This window comes from Podarcis cretensis (assembly GCF_951804945.1).
Source record: "Podarcis cretensis genome assembly, chromosome: 1".
NCBI lineage: Eukaryota > Metazoa > Chordata > Lepidosauria > Squamata > Lacertidae > Podarcis > Podarcis cretensis.
The window spans coordinates 88,371,994-88,385,839 of record NC_137170.1 but is presented as its reverse complement, the minus strand read 5'-3'; the positions used below and the strand labels follow the sequence as shown (position 1 = coordinate 88,385,839).

The window sequence follows — 13,846 nt, the reverse complement described above, 5'->3', positions numbered from 1 at the left end:
ACCTGCAGAGTCACAGTGAGCACAACTTGCAAAAGTTTTACAGTGTATGAAATGTTTGGGGAAAGGGGTGAAGTGCTCTTGCGGTTGAGCCAGGACTGCAAATAGGAGCTGGGTGGGTAGCCGTGACCTAATCCCTCAGCCTAACCCACCTCACGATTGTTCTGAGGATAAAATGGTAGAGGTGCGTGGGGAGAACCTTGTATGTCACTGTGAGCTCTTTGAAAAAAAACCCCAAGATTAAAATGTAACAATAATACAAAGAGAACTGAAAACTTCTTGGAGTGGGAGTGTTGGAGCCACTTCAAACATTACAGTGTTAGGTGTATGCCTAAGATGCTTCCATCGTCCATCTAAAAATGTAAAGTGTGAGCAAGAAATGCATGTGCTAGGTATTATGCAGGTACACTCGGGCAGGGGTTTCCGTAGCTTGTGTGTGTATACACAAACACACACAGTAGCAATCCTGGCATTTGTAGCTGTCCAAAATGGCTTTTGAATTGTAAGAGGGATGAAGCACCGATTCTTGCCACCAGCATTGAGAGAAGAAGAATTGTGCTAAAAAGGCCATACAATTCCCTTAAATTTATATTCTAACTTTCATCTCTTGTGGAACCCAGTACAGTGTACTTGCAGTTCCCAGATGGTCATTCATCCATACACTGACCAGACCTACTTGGTTTCAGCAAAGTAATCTTTTGTTTTTCTTTTAGGATTTTATTAAGTAAACAAGTTCAAATGCTGACAAAACATACCTGCAAGGTGGTAATATTCAGTGCCTTCACATGATGCCCCAAGAATGTCCCCAGGCCAGCTTTAAACTGACTAGTCTAAGCTCTTTCCCACCCAGATAGTTCTTTCTCTTAATTGTTTTAAGTATGGTCTCTGTGAGAAATAATAACATGTAATAGGTCCCTTTTATGCAAATAAGCAAGTGCCTAGGCATGTTTATCATATGCACACTGCCCCTTGGTTATAGATGGCCAACCACAGCACTATCCCTTGCTGATACTGTCCAATAGGTCAGGGGTGGTCCACATAAAACCAGCTTGCTGTAGTTTAACCCCTGCTCAGTCATGCCTTTTACCTCTCAGCACTAGTGGTGAGTTACTGGGCAAGCCAAGTTAATAGCTAACAGGCTGAGCAACTGTGGCCTGGAAGGGTCAAAGGTGGAAGTTCAGATGCATATGGCTAGTGAAGGCTGTAAATAAAAGAAGGGGAGGAATTGGAGATATACTCAGTTGCTAGGTCACTTTCCAGCACAAAGGAAAAAGACAGACATCATGAACAAAGTCAACAGGGCTTCTAAAAGCATCCTTCCCCATGCTCGTAAAGGGCCAAAATTTCCTCCCTGGCCCCTGATCTGCTTGTTGGCCTTGCAGGTGAGTTGGGTTGCTTGGAGTGGGCGGGTGTAGCACAACACCCAAGAGGAAACATATTCCGCAAAGAGGGTGTCACAAGGCTCTGTGTTGTGTTTGCTGCAATGCAGACAAACATTGCAACTGGAGAATTGCAAAAAGTGAGGAGCATCTTGTGAAAAAAAGAGCAGTGATGAACCAGTGGTCATCTCTGATGCAATATATGCAGGAATGTGATTCCAGGGTTTGGGCTGTTTTTCTTTAAATCCTGACCTGCAGATACTAGGTGAAGTTTGGAACTGCTGATGAGGCAGAAATTGGTGTTAGCGACTGTACTTTGATGTGGGTCTCATTAAAGAAAGTGGCAATGTATGAGTGGCAGCAAAGCCAGCATCTGAAGCGTTGGGAGTGACTGAGACACACTATTGGGCTTAAGTGTGTTGTGCCATCTTCTAGGGAAGGGTGAAGGTGCTCACAAGGCCATGGCTCAGACCAACTTGTTGTTCCTTCCTAGCATCTCCTGGTCCAGGTATCTTTTCTCTGCATCTTTCACTTTTTCTTCATCGCCACCCTCCCCGGCAAGATGCTGAATGGTACTCCATGTTGGAATGAACTTCTAGCATGCAACCTTTTTGCCTGCGGCATAGCCACAGCCTTTCAGTGTGGATTGGGAACCAGGTAAGCTGGCTCTAGGCAACCCTTGACCTATTGGAATCCCATAGCCTTGCTGCCTTCTTGGTTGGGGAGTTGGGTGTGGCCTTCTATTACTAGAAGTCTAAGCAGGGACTAGTATTCTGGAAAATGCCTAGTTCTACACAGCTTCTAGTTAGCAGCTCCTTCCCTTAGGCTTTGTCCATTACTTGTAGCAGGATCTCCCCTTTGTCTTCCCTGCAGGTTGCCGCTGGTTCAGGCTCCATCTTTTGAGTTCCTTATCCCAGCCATGATACAGACCCAACATGTGGCTCCCATTCTCCAGTCAAATGGAAATAGTGAGTTATAGGCAAAAGTACCCAGTCCTCTTCCAAATACTCAGCCACCAGCACAGGACACTGCAATCACAGGGCAATGATGGCAAGGTTTCCAAATGCCATCTCTTTTGAGAAGTTTTGGATCCAGCAAGAATGGTAACCAGCCATTGGTGGCTGCTGTTTTGTTGCACAGTGAATACTCATGTCTTAGTGCTGAATCCTATGTTCCAAAAATAAGCACAACCATCTCTTGTTTGATTGGGCAGACTTAGGTGTGTAATTTGCCTTTCTGGATCAGAACAATTGCTGTCAAGTCCAGCCTTCTGTCCAACAGTAGTTGATCACATGCTTCTTGAAAAGCTCACAAGCTATTCTCTGTTGCTTTTTTGTCATTAGCTTTTTTTTTTTTTTTTGACAATTAAAGGTGTACTGCCTCAGATCTTATAGATTTAATTTCACTGTCATGGCTAGCGGTCATTTACAAGTCCATGCTTCCACAGATTTAGAAGCCTCTCCCCATGTCAGTGTGGCCACCACCACATCATTTAGCCATGAACCTTGTATATTACATGAAGTACTTCCTTTTGTCTGTTGGTGACCAGTATTGTGTGAAATAAATTTCTCTACACATCCTCTCCAGTTCTTTTACAATTCTTTGCCATGTTCTCCCTCAGTTGTCTGTCTTTCTAAATGGGAAAAACACCTTTCAGTCTCATCCCCTTGTATACAGTAGGTAGTCAAAGGGATGCAATTGTCAGTGTTTGACGCCAGTGACTGGTTTCAGCCCTTTATCCTTGTTTTCCTCCACTACATATTCCTTGAGAATCCTTGCTTATCCCTCACATCAGCATTCCATTCAGAAGCAATGACTTCTGCAGATCAGTTTTTAAAAATATGAAATCTGCTTAACACTAATTTGAATTCTGGGATCTTCCTCTTCTCCTCATTGTGTTCTTCATTTCACTGTATTCCCAACTCATTTATCTGTCCCTGCTTCCCTTTCAGGCACTGAGGCCCCTGACATATGTGCTGGGCCAGATTGTGAAAACTCAAGAAACTGGGACCAGTTACTCCATGAGGTTGGCAGCTTTGATTGGTTAAACCCAATACGGAGAGGCTGGCATAGTGGTGGTGGGGTTGGGGTTAGACACCAGGAAGACAAGGTCTCTTGGATCCCTTTGGACATAAGATACCAGCTTGGTGGGTGTACCAAAGTCATGGCAGCACATGGCATGTTCTGTTGCCACCATGAAAGATGGAAAGTAATTCACCACCATGCTGCTGGACTCTGCTCTCAATTGCTTTGGGGTGTCTCCCAATCCTACCATAGCTGTCCCACCAGCTCTGCCTGTGCCTCTCACACCACCTTGCCTGCATGAAAAAAAATATCCCCGAGGAAGCATGTAATGGAGGCCTATAGTAACAGAGATGGGGGACCTGTTTCAACCTGGGGGACACATGCCCCTATGGGTGGGGTGGTCACATGCTAGTGGTCAGTGAAGTCAGAGGCAAAAGTGGATAGAGGAACAAATGCAAATTTTACCTTTGTAAGGCAGCTGGTTTCTACACACTCTCACACAACCCTCTCTTGTCCATCAAGGCAAGCAAGAGGCATTGTGAGAATTTGTTTATTTTTACATTTAACACCTGCCCGCCCACTTTCCTCCAAGGGACTTAAGGGAATGTACATTTTCCCCTCCCCCTTTTATCCCCTGTGAGGTAAGTTAGACTGTAAATGGCCCAAGGTCACCCAGTAAGCTTAATGACTGAGTGGGAATTCGAACCCTGGTGCTGGGCCTAGTCGATCACTCTAACCACTTTTCAGCCCGACAAGAACACTCCAGGAAAGGGTAAAGCAGGGCCAATGAGGGGTGTCACCTGAGAAGAGGGATGGTGTGTGGTGTGGCAAGAGTCCTGAGCATCAGATAGAGATGCTTGGAGGCCCACATCTGGCCCCCAGTCCTAAAATTCCACATCCCTGTTTTGTAACTTGACCCTGTTCTGCCTGTTTTTCCCCTTCCAGGTTTCAGGTGCAGTGCTGATTTCTGCTCTGGTGCAGGTGGCATTGGGGATGTCAGGTGTCTGTGGGTGGATTACCCATCGCTGCGGACCCATGGTTCTGGCCCCAAGCCTTTCTGTCATTGGACTTTCAGCATACAGACCTGCTGCTCTTCTCTGCTCTGAAAACTGGGGAGTCGCCCTGCTGTAAGTTCAGATTGCTGACTGCTAGCTCTCTTCAAAAGACCAGCCAGCTCCAGTAACTGTGCTTCATGCCCTCTCAAAAGGAGGTTGTGAAGGGAATGAATGAGGCATATTGGGCTGGAATTGAAATTCAGACAGTCACCAACTTTCTCACACTAAAACTGCCAGATTCAAATTCAAATCTAAGCCAAAAGTCTTAAATCCCACAAAACCTAAGGTTCAAACCAGAGACATGTCAGCTGAAGGGGGTGGGGGAAAGGTGGCTTTTCTATCTTCTCCTTTCACTCCCCACCCCATTCAGGAGCCATTCCCCAATGATAAAAAGTATAGGGTTTCAAAACTTGAGGTCCTCCTTATGGGATAAGGTCACATCCATTCCATAAAGCACCATAAGAATCCTGTGAAGTGCATTTTACACTGCACAGATATACTGCTCCCAACACCTTTAACAGACCACAGTTCCCAGGAGTCCCTGGGGGAAGCAATGTGCTTTAAATGTCTGGTGCGGATGTGACTCGAGCTGTGTAGCATGTTTGAGATTCTGGAGTAATTTGTTTAATATTTGTTTCTGCTCTAACATTAGTGCTGGGATGAGAATCCTAGAAAACACTGTTCATTCCCAGAGTTTTCCCAACAATATTTATTTTATTTATTTATTACATTTATATACCACCTTTTTCTCCAAGCTACTCAAGGTGGTGTACATGGTTATTTTCTCCTCACAAAAACCCTGTGAGGTAGGTTAGGCTAAAAGATGGTGGCTGGTCCAAGGTCACCCAGTGAACTTCATGGGTGAATAGGGATTCTAACCCTGGGCTCCCCGGTCATAGTCCCTGTTAGCTAGGGATGATGTGAGTTGTAGTCCCAAAACAGCTGGAGGGCCGAGTTTGGGGATGCCTGCATTAGGGAATGGAAATAGAACACTGGTTAGTATTGGGGAAAGGAGTAGCTACTCAACTGATAAATCTCTTGGAGCCGAGCTGTTCTCATGGCAGCTCTTGGGATTTACATATTCTCTGTGTTAGGACCAAGCAACCTATATTCCTAGGGCAGTGCTTTGCTGAATATCACTCATGATCTCTTTTTAGGCTTGTGTTGCTGTGCGTTTTGCTATCCCAGCACCTGGCTTCCTGCCGACTGCCCATTTGCCAGTGGAGCCAAGCAAGAGGGCTCACTATAAAATCGGGCAGCCCAGCCCTGCACTTTTTTTCGGTATGAATTAATGAACTAACGGTACAGCCAAACTTGGCTCCCTTCTCCACTTTCCTCTTCCCCTTCCCCTGTTATCTCCCACTCCCCAAATCTCCAATATTTCCAAAGCCGTGAGCTGAGAAATATGGCACAGCTTAATCCTGTGTCCTTTGGCATTATGCAGATGGATCCAGGGACAGCAAGAGGGGCAGGTAGGCAAATTCTCACTTTCAGTCTTGCATTCCTATAGATTCTGCTGCCCTTCTCTGGGATCTGGCTTGTCTGTGGGATGCTGAGACCTGTTCCAACCTCTTGGGATGTGTTGCATCCTTCCACACCCCACTTAACCCTCACCAATAGCACCCTGCAGTCCCCATGGCTCAAGCTGCCTTACCCAGGTAATAAATGGCTTAACTACACTTTGCCCTTTCATTGGTTTAATGACTGGACTTCACTTCTCGTCTTTTCTATCTCTTTGTCCCACAGGTGCACAGGGCTGGCCAGTACTTAGTACCCGTGCCATTGGCATTGGTGCTGCTATGGGTGTTACCGCAAGCGTGAATTCTGTGGGCTGCTATCTGCTGTGCAGCAAGTCCTTATGGGATCCACCCCCACCACAGCATTTGTGCAACAGAGGGCTCTGTACTGAGGGCCTTGGCACCCTCCTGGCAGCTGTGCTGGGCAGTGTATCTGGAACTGCATCCAGCATGCCCAATGCTTGTGCCGGCAGACTGACCCAGGTAAGAGCATGGGTCGAGATCATGGATTCCTTTATGCAGGTTCAGAGTAGGCACTGAGATGTCCCATGGATCACTCTCCTCCAACAATTGGTACATGAGCTCCTGTTTCAGAGATTGCCTTAAGTCTTGCCTTTCCCCGTTAACATCTGAAGCTGTCTGATGCTGAGTCAGAGGCAATTGGTCCTTCTACCCCAGTATTGTTTTCTCTGGCTGGTAGTGGCAGCAGTCCTTCTAAAGGTCTTGTTGTTCAAGCCTTGTTGTTAACATATAAAACCCGAACAACGTTATAGACGTGCAATATTAATTATCTGGAGAAATTCCATTTGTACCACACACTACAGCAGAGATTTCCAAACTGTGTGTCGCAACACATTAGTATTGGCTGCTGTGTGTACGTGTGTTGTGCGAACGCTCCCTGCGCTCCTCCCGGGGCTGGAAAGGGAGTGGGCTGCCCACTGGTTTCCTAGAAAAACTGAATTACTGTGTCACAAAATGATGCATGTCTAAAAAGTGTGTCACCAACATGAAAAGTTTGGAAAGCTCTACCCTACAGAATGCATGGTGAAGTAAGACAGGAAGACCTACAGCAAGTGGAACCAGAACCAACGATGGGAAGTGACAACTACCATATTTTCCCATGTATAAGACTATATTTCCCCCCAAATTTTTTAAGTTTAAAATTGGGGGTGGTGGTGTCGTCTTATAGGCAGAATGTTTAAAATACTTATTTCTTAATTCTGGGGTCAAAAAATAGGGGGCGTCTTATACATGGGGGCGTCTTATAGACAGAAAAATACGGTAATTATTGTTTTGTCTCCATCTTGCTCCCTGTTGAGTTCTGCAAGAGGCACAGACTAGGGAGGGGGAGGGGGCAGATGGTGCCACCCCCTAGGCTGGTTGTAAGAAAGGAGGCGGATGAGGGTTGGCTAAGGGCAGATTGAGTTTGGTGGGGCAGTGCCCCAAGTGTCCTAATGGACCAGCCTCCACTGCACATACAGAAGCCAACTGGATGGACGATTGACTCTTACTTCAACCCTGGGGATAGGATAGCATCTTAGAGGACCCAGGACAGGCTGTGAGATAATAGGAGGGGGAAATGTTACCATGTGAATGTCTTCCCACAGAGACTGCAGTATGAAGAATAGTCTTTTCTCATCTATAGGTTTTCCTCCTGTTTTCTTCCATCCACTACAGTCCCCCACCCTGCCCACTAGTCATCCTGTAGAATGCAGAATGCTCTGTGGGGTTCCATGCCTGGAGAGACCTGAGGTCATGGGTTTTCAAGGTTCCAGTCTCATGCCCTGTTTCCTACATTCAGGCTCCCTCATGCCGTGCAGTGTGGATCAGTGCATTGGCATGTGTACTGTTGGGACTGTCTCCTCGGCTCATGGGAATTCTTACCACCATCCCTCTGGCAATTCATGGTAATAAACGCTTCCTTTCCTTTCCTTATACCTCCGTGCCACCTAGCCAGCCCACCCCCTCCCTGTTTGGGGCATCTCTCACTGCTGCCTTCTTTATAATGTATGTTGGAGCAACCATTATCTTCCACTACTATGTAAGGCATTGGCTACCCTAGACATAAATGAGGGTCCTATGCTCTTTCCATGGTGACGTAATTTTAAATGAGTTTAAGTTCTCAGTCAAGGTTATCCTTGTAAATGATATTTTATAATCCTAAAGGGTGCCATTGCCAGCCAACAAATTCTATAACCTAGAGCCAGCCTTGAAAGACCTACATTGGCTCCCAGTATGTTTCCGAGCACAATTCAAAGTGTTGGTGCTGACCTTTAAAGCCCTAAACGGCCTCGGTCCAGTATACCTGAAGGAGCGTCTCCATCCCCATTGTTCTACCCGGACACTGAGGTCCAGCACCGAGGGCCTTCTGGCGGTTCCCTCACTGCGAGAAGCCAAGTTACAGGGAACCAGGCAGAGGGCCTTCTCGGTAGTGGCGCCCTTCCTGTGGAATGCCCTCCCACCAGATGTCAAAGAGAACAACAACTACCAGACTTTTAGAAGACATCTGAAGGCAGCCCTGTTTAGGGAAGCTTTTAATGTTTGATGTATCACAGTATTTTAATATTCTTTTGGAAGCCGCCCAGAGTGGCTGGGGAAACCCAGCCAGATGGGCGGGGTATAAATAATAAATTATTATTATATTATTATAGTGTGGGTGCACTTCCTGGCTAGGTTACCAGTTATGCATTGCTAAAAAGGACAGCAATTTTCATAAGATGATGATGTTGTTGTTGTTGATGATGATGTGTGTGTGTGTACAAATTTAGAAATAATAGCTATAATTTCAATTAAAAAACCCTGCATCTTACCAGAGTGGGGGAGATACCAGGTGATGCTGTTTATGGGCAAATTCAAGGCTCCTGCTCTATTCTTATGGTTACTCATATTTAAGTCCCTCTCCATTCTTTGCCCTTTCCCTTTTCCAAAGTCAGTTCAGCTACTTTGTTATGCTTCTTTCTCCCTTGTTATCCTCAGGAGGAGTGCTGTGTGTGACATACAGCATGGCTGTGGGCACTGGTGTCTCTTACTTCCAGTACACAAACATTGACTCGGGCAGGAACATCTTCATTGTGGGCTTCACTATGTTCATGGGTCTGCTGGTTCCGAAGTGGCTCTTCACGGCACCAGGATCCCTGGCCACAGCTACAGGTGCCAAGAGGGGGGCAGGGGCTGGCATGATCAGAGCTGTGGTGAGAAGAAAAGCTTGAGACTGCCTTCTGCAGGAAATTCAGAACCATAACAGGACCCTCAAGTTATGTCCCTGTCTTGCAAAAAGCAGCTAGATCGGGGGGGGGGGGGGGCATTTTAAAAGTTTTCACAAACATTTAAATTTCCAAAGCTATCTGGACATTTTTGCACTTTGTGCAGTGTGCCCTTTTGGTTCTTTGCATCCCCTATTTATTGATTATCTAAAACTGATTAATGAAATGATAATAATAATCTTATTTGTTGTACATCAATGTTACACTACATGTTATTTCATTTTAAGCCAAATATTTTTATTTGCATGATATGTAGGAAGTACTTAGAATCATAAAGAGGAAGGACTATGTCAGACTCTCCAAGTGTCCCTATTTTCCTCCTCACATGTTGAGCTTCTCTAGTAGACTGGGGGTGAACAATATGCTCGATTACTCATTTCCTCACAAGGTGAGCTAAGCCTGGCAGGACATCTTACTCTATTTAATCTCTTCGTGCATTAATTAGACTTAAGCATGATGGTTATCCCACACTTTCAGCATTTGGGTGGAAGCCTTTTTGCCACAGAAAATTATTTCTGACCCATTCTAGTTACAATGAATAACTATCTGAGGTTCTGTTGGATCGACTTAGGGATGTTGAATGCAAGGTACCACATTATGGCATTTCTAAGATAACTGTGATGCTCTCTCTGCAGGTTGTGTCCCTGTAGACCTCTTCCTCCTTTCTTTGTTGATGGTTCCTGCCTTTATAACTGGATTCCTATCCTTTTTCTTAGAGAACACAGTTTCCGGTAAGGAGGAAGTCACCAGTTACTTCGTTTTGATACTTTTACTGTTATCCCTCTCTCAGTGCTCAACTCCAGATGAAGGTCTGCAGTGGGTCTTTTAATTAGTTGTATGGTATTATTATAGAATAATCACTGCAGATAAGAATTGGTAGTGTCCATGTTTGCTGACATGTTGACCATAGATACCACTTAGACCTGGGAAACCTTAAGGGATGGCAACGGTTATGGTGGGAATTCTTTAAACATGGCCTGATTTGTAGTAGCAGTTGTTACTACGGTGACTGTAAGCATTTTGGCACAGGAACATACCAACCTAAAACATTTCAGTCTCAAAATTGTTTTCTTACAACATCCTAGTGATATATGGGGGCATTACGTTGTTTCATTCCCTCACCAGATAAAGTATGCTTATCTAAAGAGAGGAACAAGGCCTTCTTGATTGTGATGCCCCCAACTATGGAACTCTCACCCACTAGAGTTTAGATTGTTTATTTATTTTATGTTTTTATTCCTTTCATTTTTCATTAAATTTACAAATGGGGAAAAAATAACAGCCATGAATAAGAATTGTTAGATTGGGAAATATGCCGCATTTGTTCCATTAGACCTTTGATATATTTTAATTCCTTCCTGCTCACATTTTGGTATTATTGCCTTGTTTTACTGCTGTCTGGTTTGATAGTTTAAAACAATCTACTTTAAATAAATTACATAATTTTGCAGACTGTGTTGGGGAGACCCTTTTGGGGGCTGAGAGGTGGTATGTACATAATGAATAAAGAATTATGGTGGTTGGACAGAGATACTAAATGGCTGCAATCCATATTCCACAATACATAGTTCTTCTAAGTTGTCCTGTCATTGTTCTTATCAAGGCACCCTGCAAGAGCGTGGGCTGCTCAACTACTCATCAGCAAGCAAACCAGAGGCCAGAGAGAATTCCCTGCAGCAATGCAGAAATGGCTCTGCACAAAGAAATCAGCTGCCTCTAGTCCTACAAAAGCATCCAACACCTTCATGGCGTAAGGGCTTTCCTTTCTGTTTCCTCTGTCCCTTGGGGGACAACAAAGTGGAGATTGTGAACACTTACCCCCTGGAAGAATTGCGGCATTCAGAAGAGCAAACCACAGATCTGCTGCTGAAACCAGAAACAGTGGTGCTGGAGTCAGAACTGGAGCTGGAGACAGTGCCAAGAGCCTAACATTCCACAAAGGAATTTGGAGAATCATAAATATGGCAGACCAACAGCTAATGAGATGACCTCTCTATGCTGATCTCTAAACAGAAACATTATTCAAGGACAGATACTTGAAAATCCATCAGAGGAGTCTGGTTTCAGACAAATATGGAAACAAATCTGGAGACCATGCATGCTTCTACAAGTCTAAAATGGTTTCTGCAGCATCACCTTTGGGATTTCTTCTCTATACCTTTGTGACAACTTGCATTAAGACTTCCCATTTAATGTCACTGCGTGTGGGAATGAAACTATCCCATAGCAGCATGCAAGAACTAGGCCTGCATTACTGTAGCATGCCCCAGGGAAGCTAGAGGATGAACATATTTTCTGTACTTCTGCCCTTTTGTTTTTAAATGTATCACCAACTCAATTCCAAGTGAATAACTTGCCTAACACACTTTATAACCCAGGGCTACAGTTTCCTGTTGGGTACTGTATATTTCTTAGTTTAATAAAGTGGGACTCTCCTCCTTTCATAGGAGGGAGGGAGGGAGCTGTCGTGAATCCCTCAAGGAGGCTACCATTCTTTAGCTGACCATGACCCGCTTTCTGTGTCAAGGAGATAATAGACCTTTGGTGTCTCCCTCTTCCAGAAGTATAGAGATGCACTGCCAGGGGTGGCATGATCTGTTTTGCCACTTAAGGTGAAACAGGAAGTACTGCCCCACCCTGCCACCTGTCCCGTCACCTCTGCCACTGTTGCAGAAGCAGCTCTGCAACATCTTCTGCAGTTTCAAAAATCGTTGAGATATTGCCAGAAATTGGCACCAGTGCTGGTGCTGCTTCTTCGCTGACCCCATGAACTTAGCCAGGATTTTTGTTGAGGGAGGCAGGAGTTTTTAAGGGGGGCAGAACTAACATGATTGGTCAGTTATTGTCTTACTTGATTGGGGGGACAGCTGTCTCCTGTCCTCCCTCGGCTATGCCCATGGCTGGGGGTGGAGACAGTTGGGCAAGCAGGGCACTGCCTTAGGAGCTTCTGCTGCCTAAGATGGCAGCCTCAGCACTCCTCCTCCCCCGCAATGGCTGGGTCGGCCCTCTGCTACACATAAGCAACCTGAGGGTGTGTGCATGTAAAGATTCTCACTAGTCACACCTTTAGAAAATATTACGTGCACCCCAGTTCTCTGGGCAGTGAGGACCACCGTGTATAGTTGGGTTTTGTTTCCCTTGAATGAGGTAACTGGCAGCTCATTGGCATTTTGTGACATGTGGTTTAATCACACATATACCCAGATTTGGTAAAGATGAAGCTGAACTCTAACAGCTGCCCCACATTAATTGAGTAGTTGGATTTCTGAGGAATTTGTGAGCATAATGAAACCCTTAGAGGGATCCTACCCCACTTTGTTCTTTTTTCAGTCTCATTTGGATATGAATAAAAAAAATTGCACTCCTTTCCTGTTCACAAAGTTAAATTTTTTTTTTAATAATATTTATTAAAGATTTTCAAATATAACAGAAAAAGAAAAACATCCAAATTTAGAACCTTATTTTCATTGGCATCTTTCCAGGACTTCCCCTCCCCTCCCCCTCTTGTATTCCAATTCTTTCAAATAAATTCAACAAATTCTTACCCCAAGTTTTAGACTTATTATCATTGACCCAATTTAAAAATATTTTCCCATCCCCTAAAATCGACCTGTTCCCTTCCACGAGTTCCCCTCTTTAATATACAATACAGATTTGAATAAAAAAAATAAAGAAAAGAATAAAATGTAATTTAACACCCTTTGGATTCCAAATTTCCCTCCCCCCTTTCCCGGTTGCGTTCCCAATGTCCATCAATGTCTACTGTCGTCCTGGAGCTCCCACATCTAAGCCATAGTCCTTCACCAGTCCGCTTTACCATCTTTTTAATAGTCTTTGCCGTCTTTTGGTCATCTTTAATTTCGAATGTCCAATCTTGGAAGGAGTCTGTCTCAAAAAGGTCCATTTTTTCCATCCAGATCTTTGTATTTAAGAGTAAAACCTCCAATTTTATTCCTTTAGATCTTTCAAATCTGGATGTCCCAAATGTTCCCACTTCCACCTTTGTCCAGTTCTTGTTATTCTTGTTGTTCTTGTTGATCTCTCTCCTCCTTCCCCCCCCCCTGTTCTTCTGCACAAATGTTCTAATTCCAAAAGCTTCTAATTCCTCTACAGAGGCTTTGTTATTCAGGAACAAAACATTACGTCAAGTCCCTTCCATTCTTCAATAGATAAATCTATTGTCTCCTTTAGTGTATAAACCTCTGTAGACAAAATAGTGTTCCACTTCTGCAGTTTCCCAGGAGATAAAAAGTCCTATTCAAATTCCATAGCAACAATACTTGTAGTGTCCCACAGCTCCTCTAGAGGGATTATAGTAACTCAGTTTCCTTCCAGATCACACCCAACAGTCAAAGTAACTTGTTATTCCTTGTTTTAAACAATTTATATCCAATTTGTAACAAATGTAACCGGCAAAGTCCTCGTAACAAAGTTCTCTTTTTGTTCTTCCACTTTGACAGCTCCTTTGACAGCTGTCAAAACCTCTATTTCTCCTCTCCCTGCGCTCTCACGGATCGCTCCCGGGGTTCCCGGGGGGGGGGGGGTTGCATTTTAATTCACATTCCACTTTTCTCCTCCAGCCCAGTCTTATAATTTTCCATCGCGAAATT

At 44.5% G+C, this 13,846-nt stretch overlaps 1 protein-coding gene across 2 annotated transcripts; it reads left to right on the top strand.

Moving 5' to 3' along the window:
- The first annotated feature begins 43 nt into the window (after positions 1-43).
- SLC23A3 (solute carrier family 23 member 3) lies at positions 44-12,595 on the top strand. 2 transcript variants are annotated; one of them, XM_079969010.1, is made up of 12 exons: positions 44-1,379; positions 1,870-2,033; positions 2,250-2,344; positions 3,329-3,402; positions 4,347-4,528; positions 5,614-5,737; positions 5,967-6,114; positions 6,203-6,456; positions 7,775-7,880; positions 8,950-9,123; positions 9,872-9,967; positions 10,840-12,595. In XM_079969010.1, the coding sequence occupies exons 1-12, from the start codon at positions 1,281-1,283 to the stop codon at positions 11,163-11,165; spliced, it is 1,842 nt and encodes a 613-aa protein (XP_079825136.1). In that variant the 5' UTR covers positions 44-1,280; the 3' UTR covers positions 11,166-12,595. The 2 variants fall into 2 exon arrangements, with proteins under 2 accessions (XP_079825136.1, XP_079825137.1); XM_079969011.1 differs by lacking the exon at positions 1,870-2,033 and having other exon boundaries at positions 1,305-1,379.
- The last annotated feature ends 1,251 nt before the right edge of the window (positions 12,596-13,846 follow it).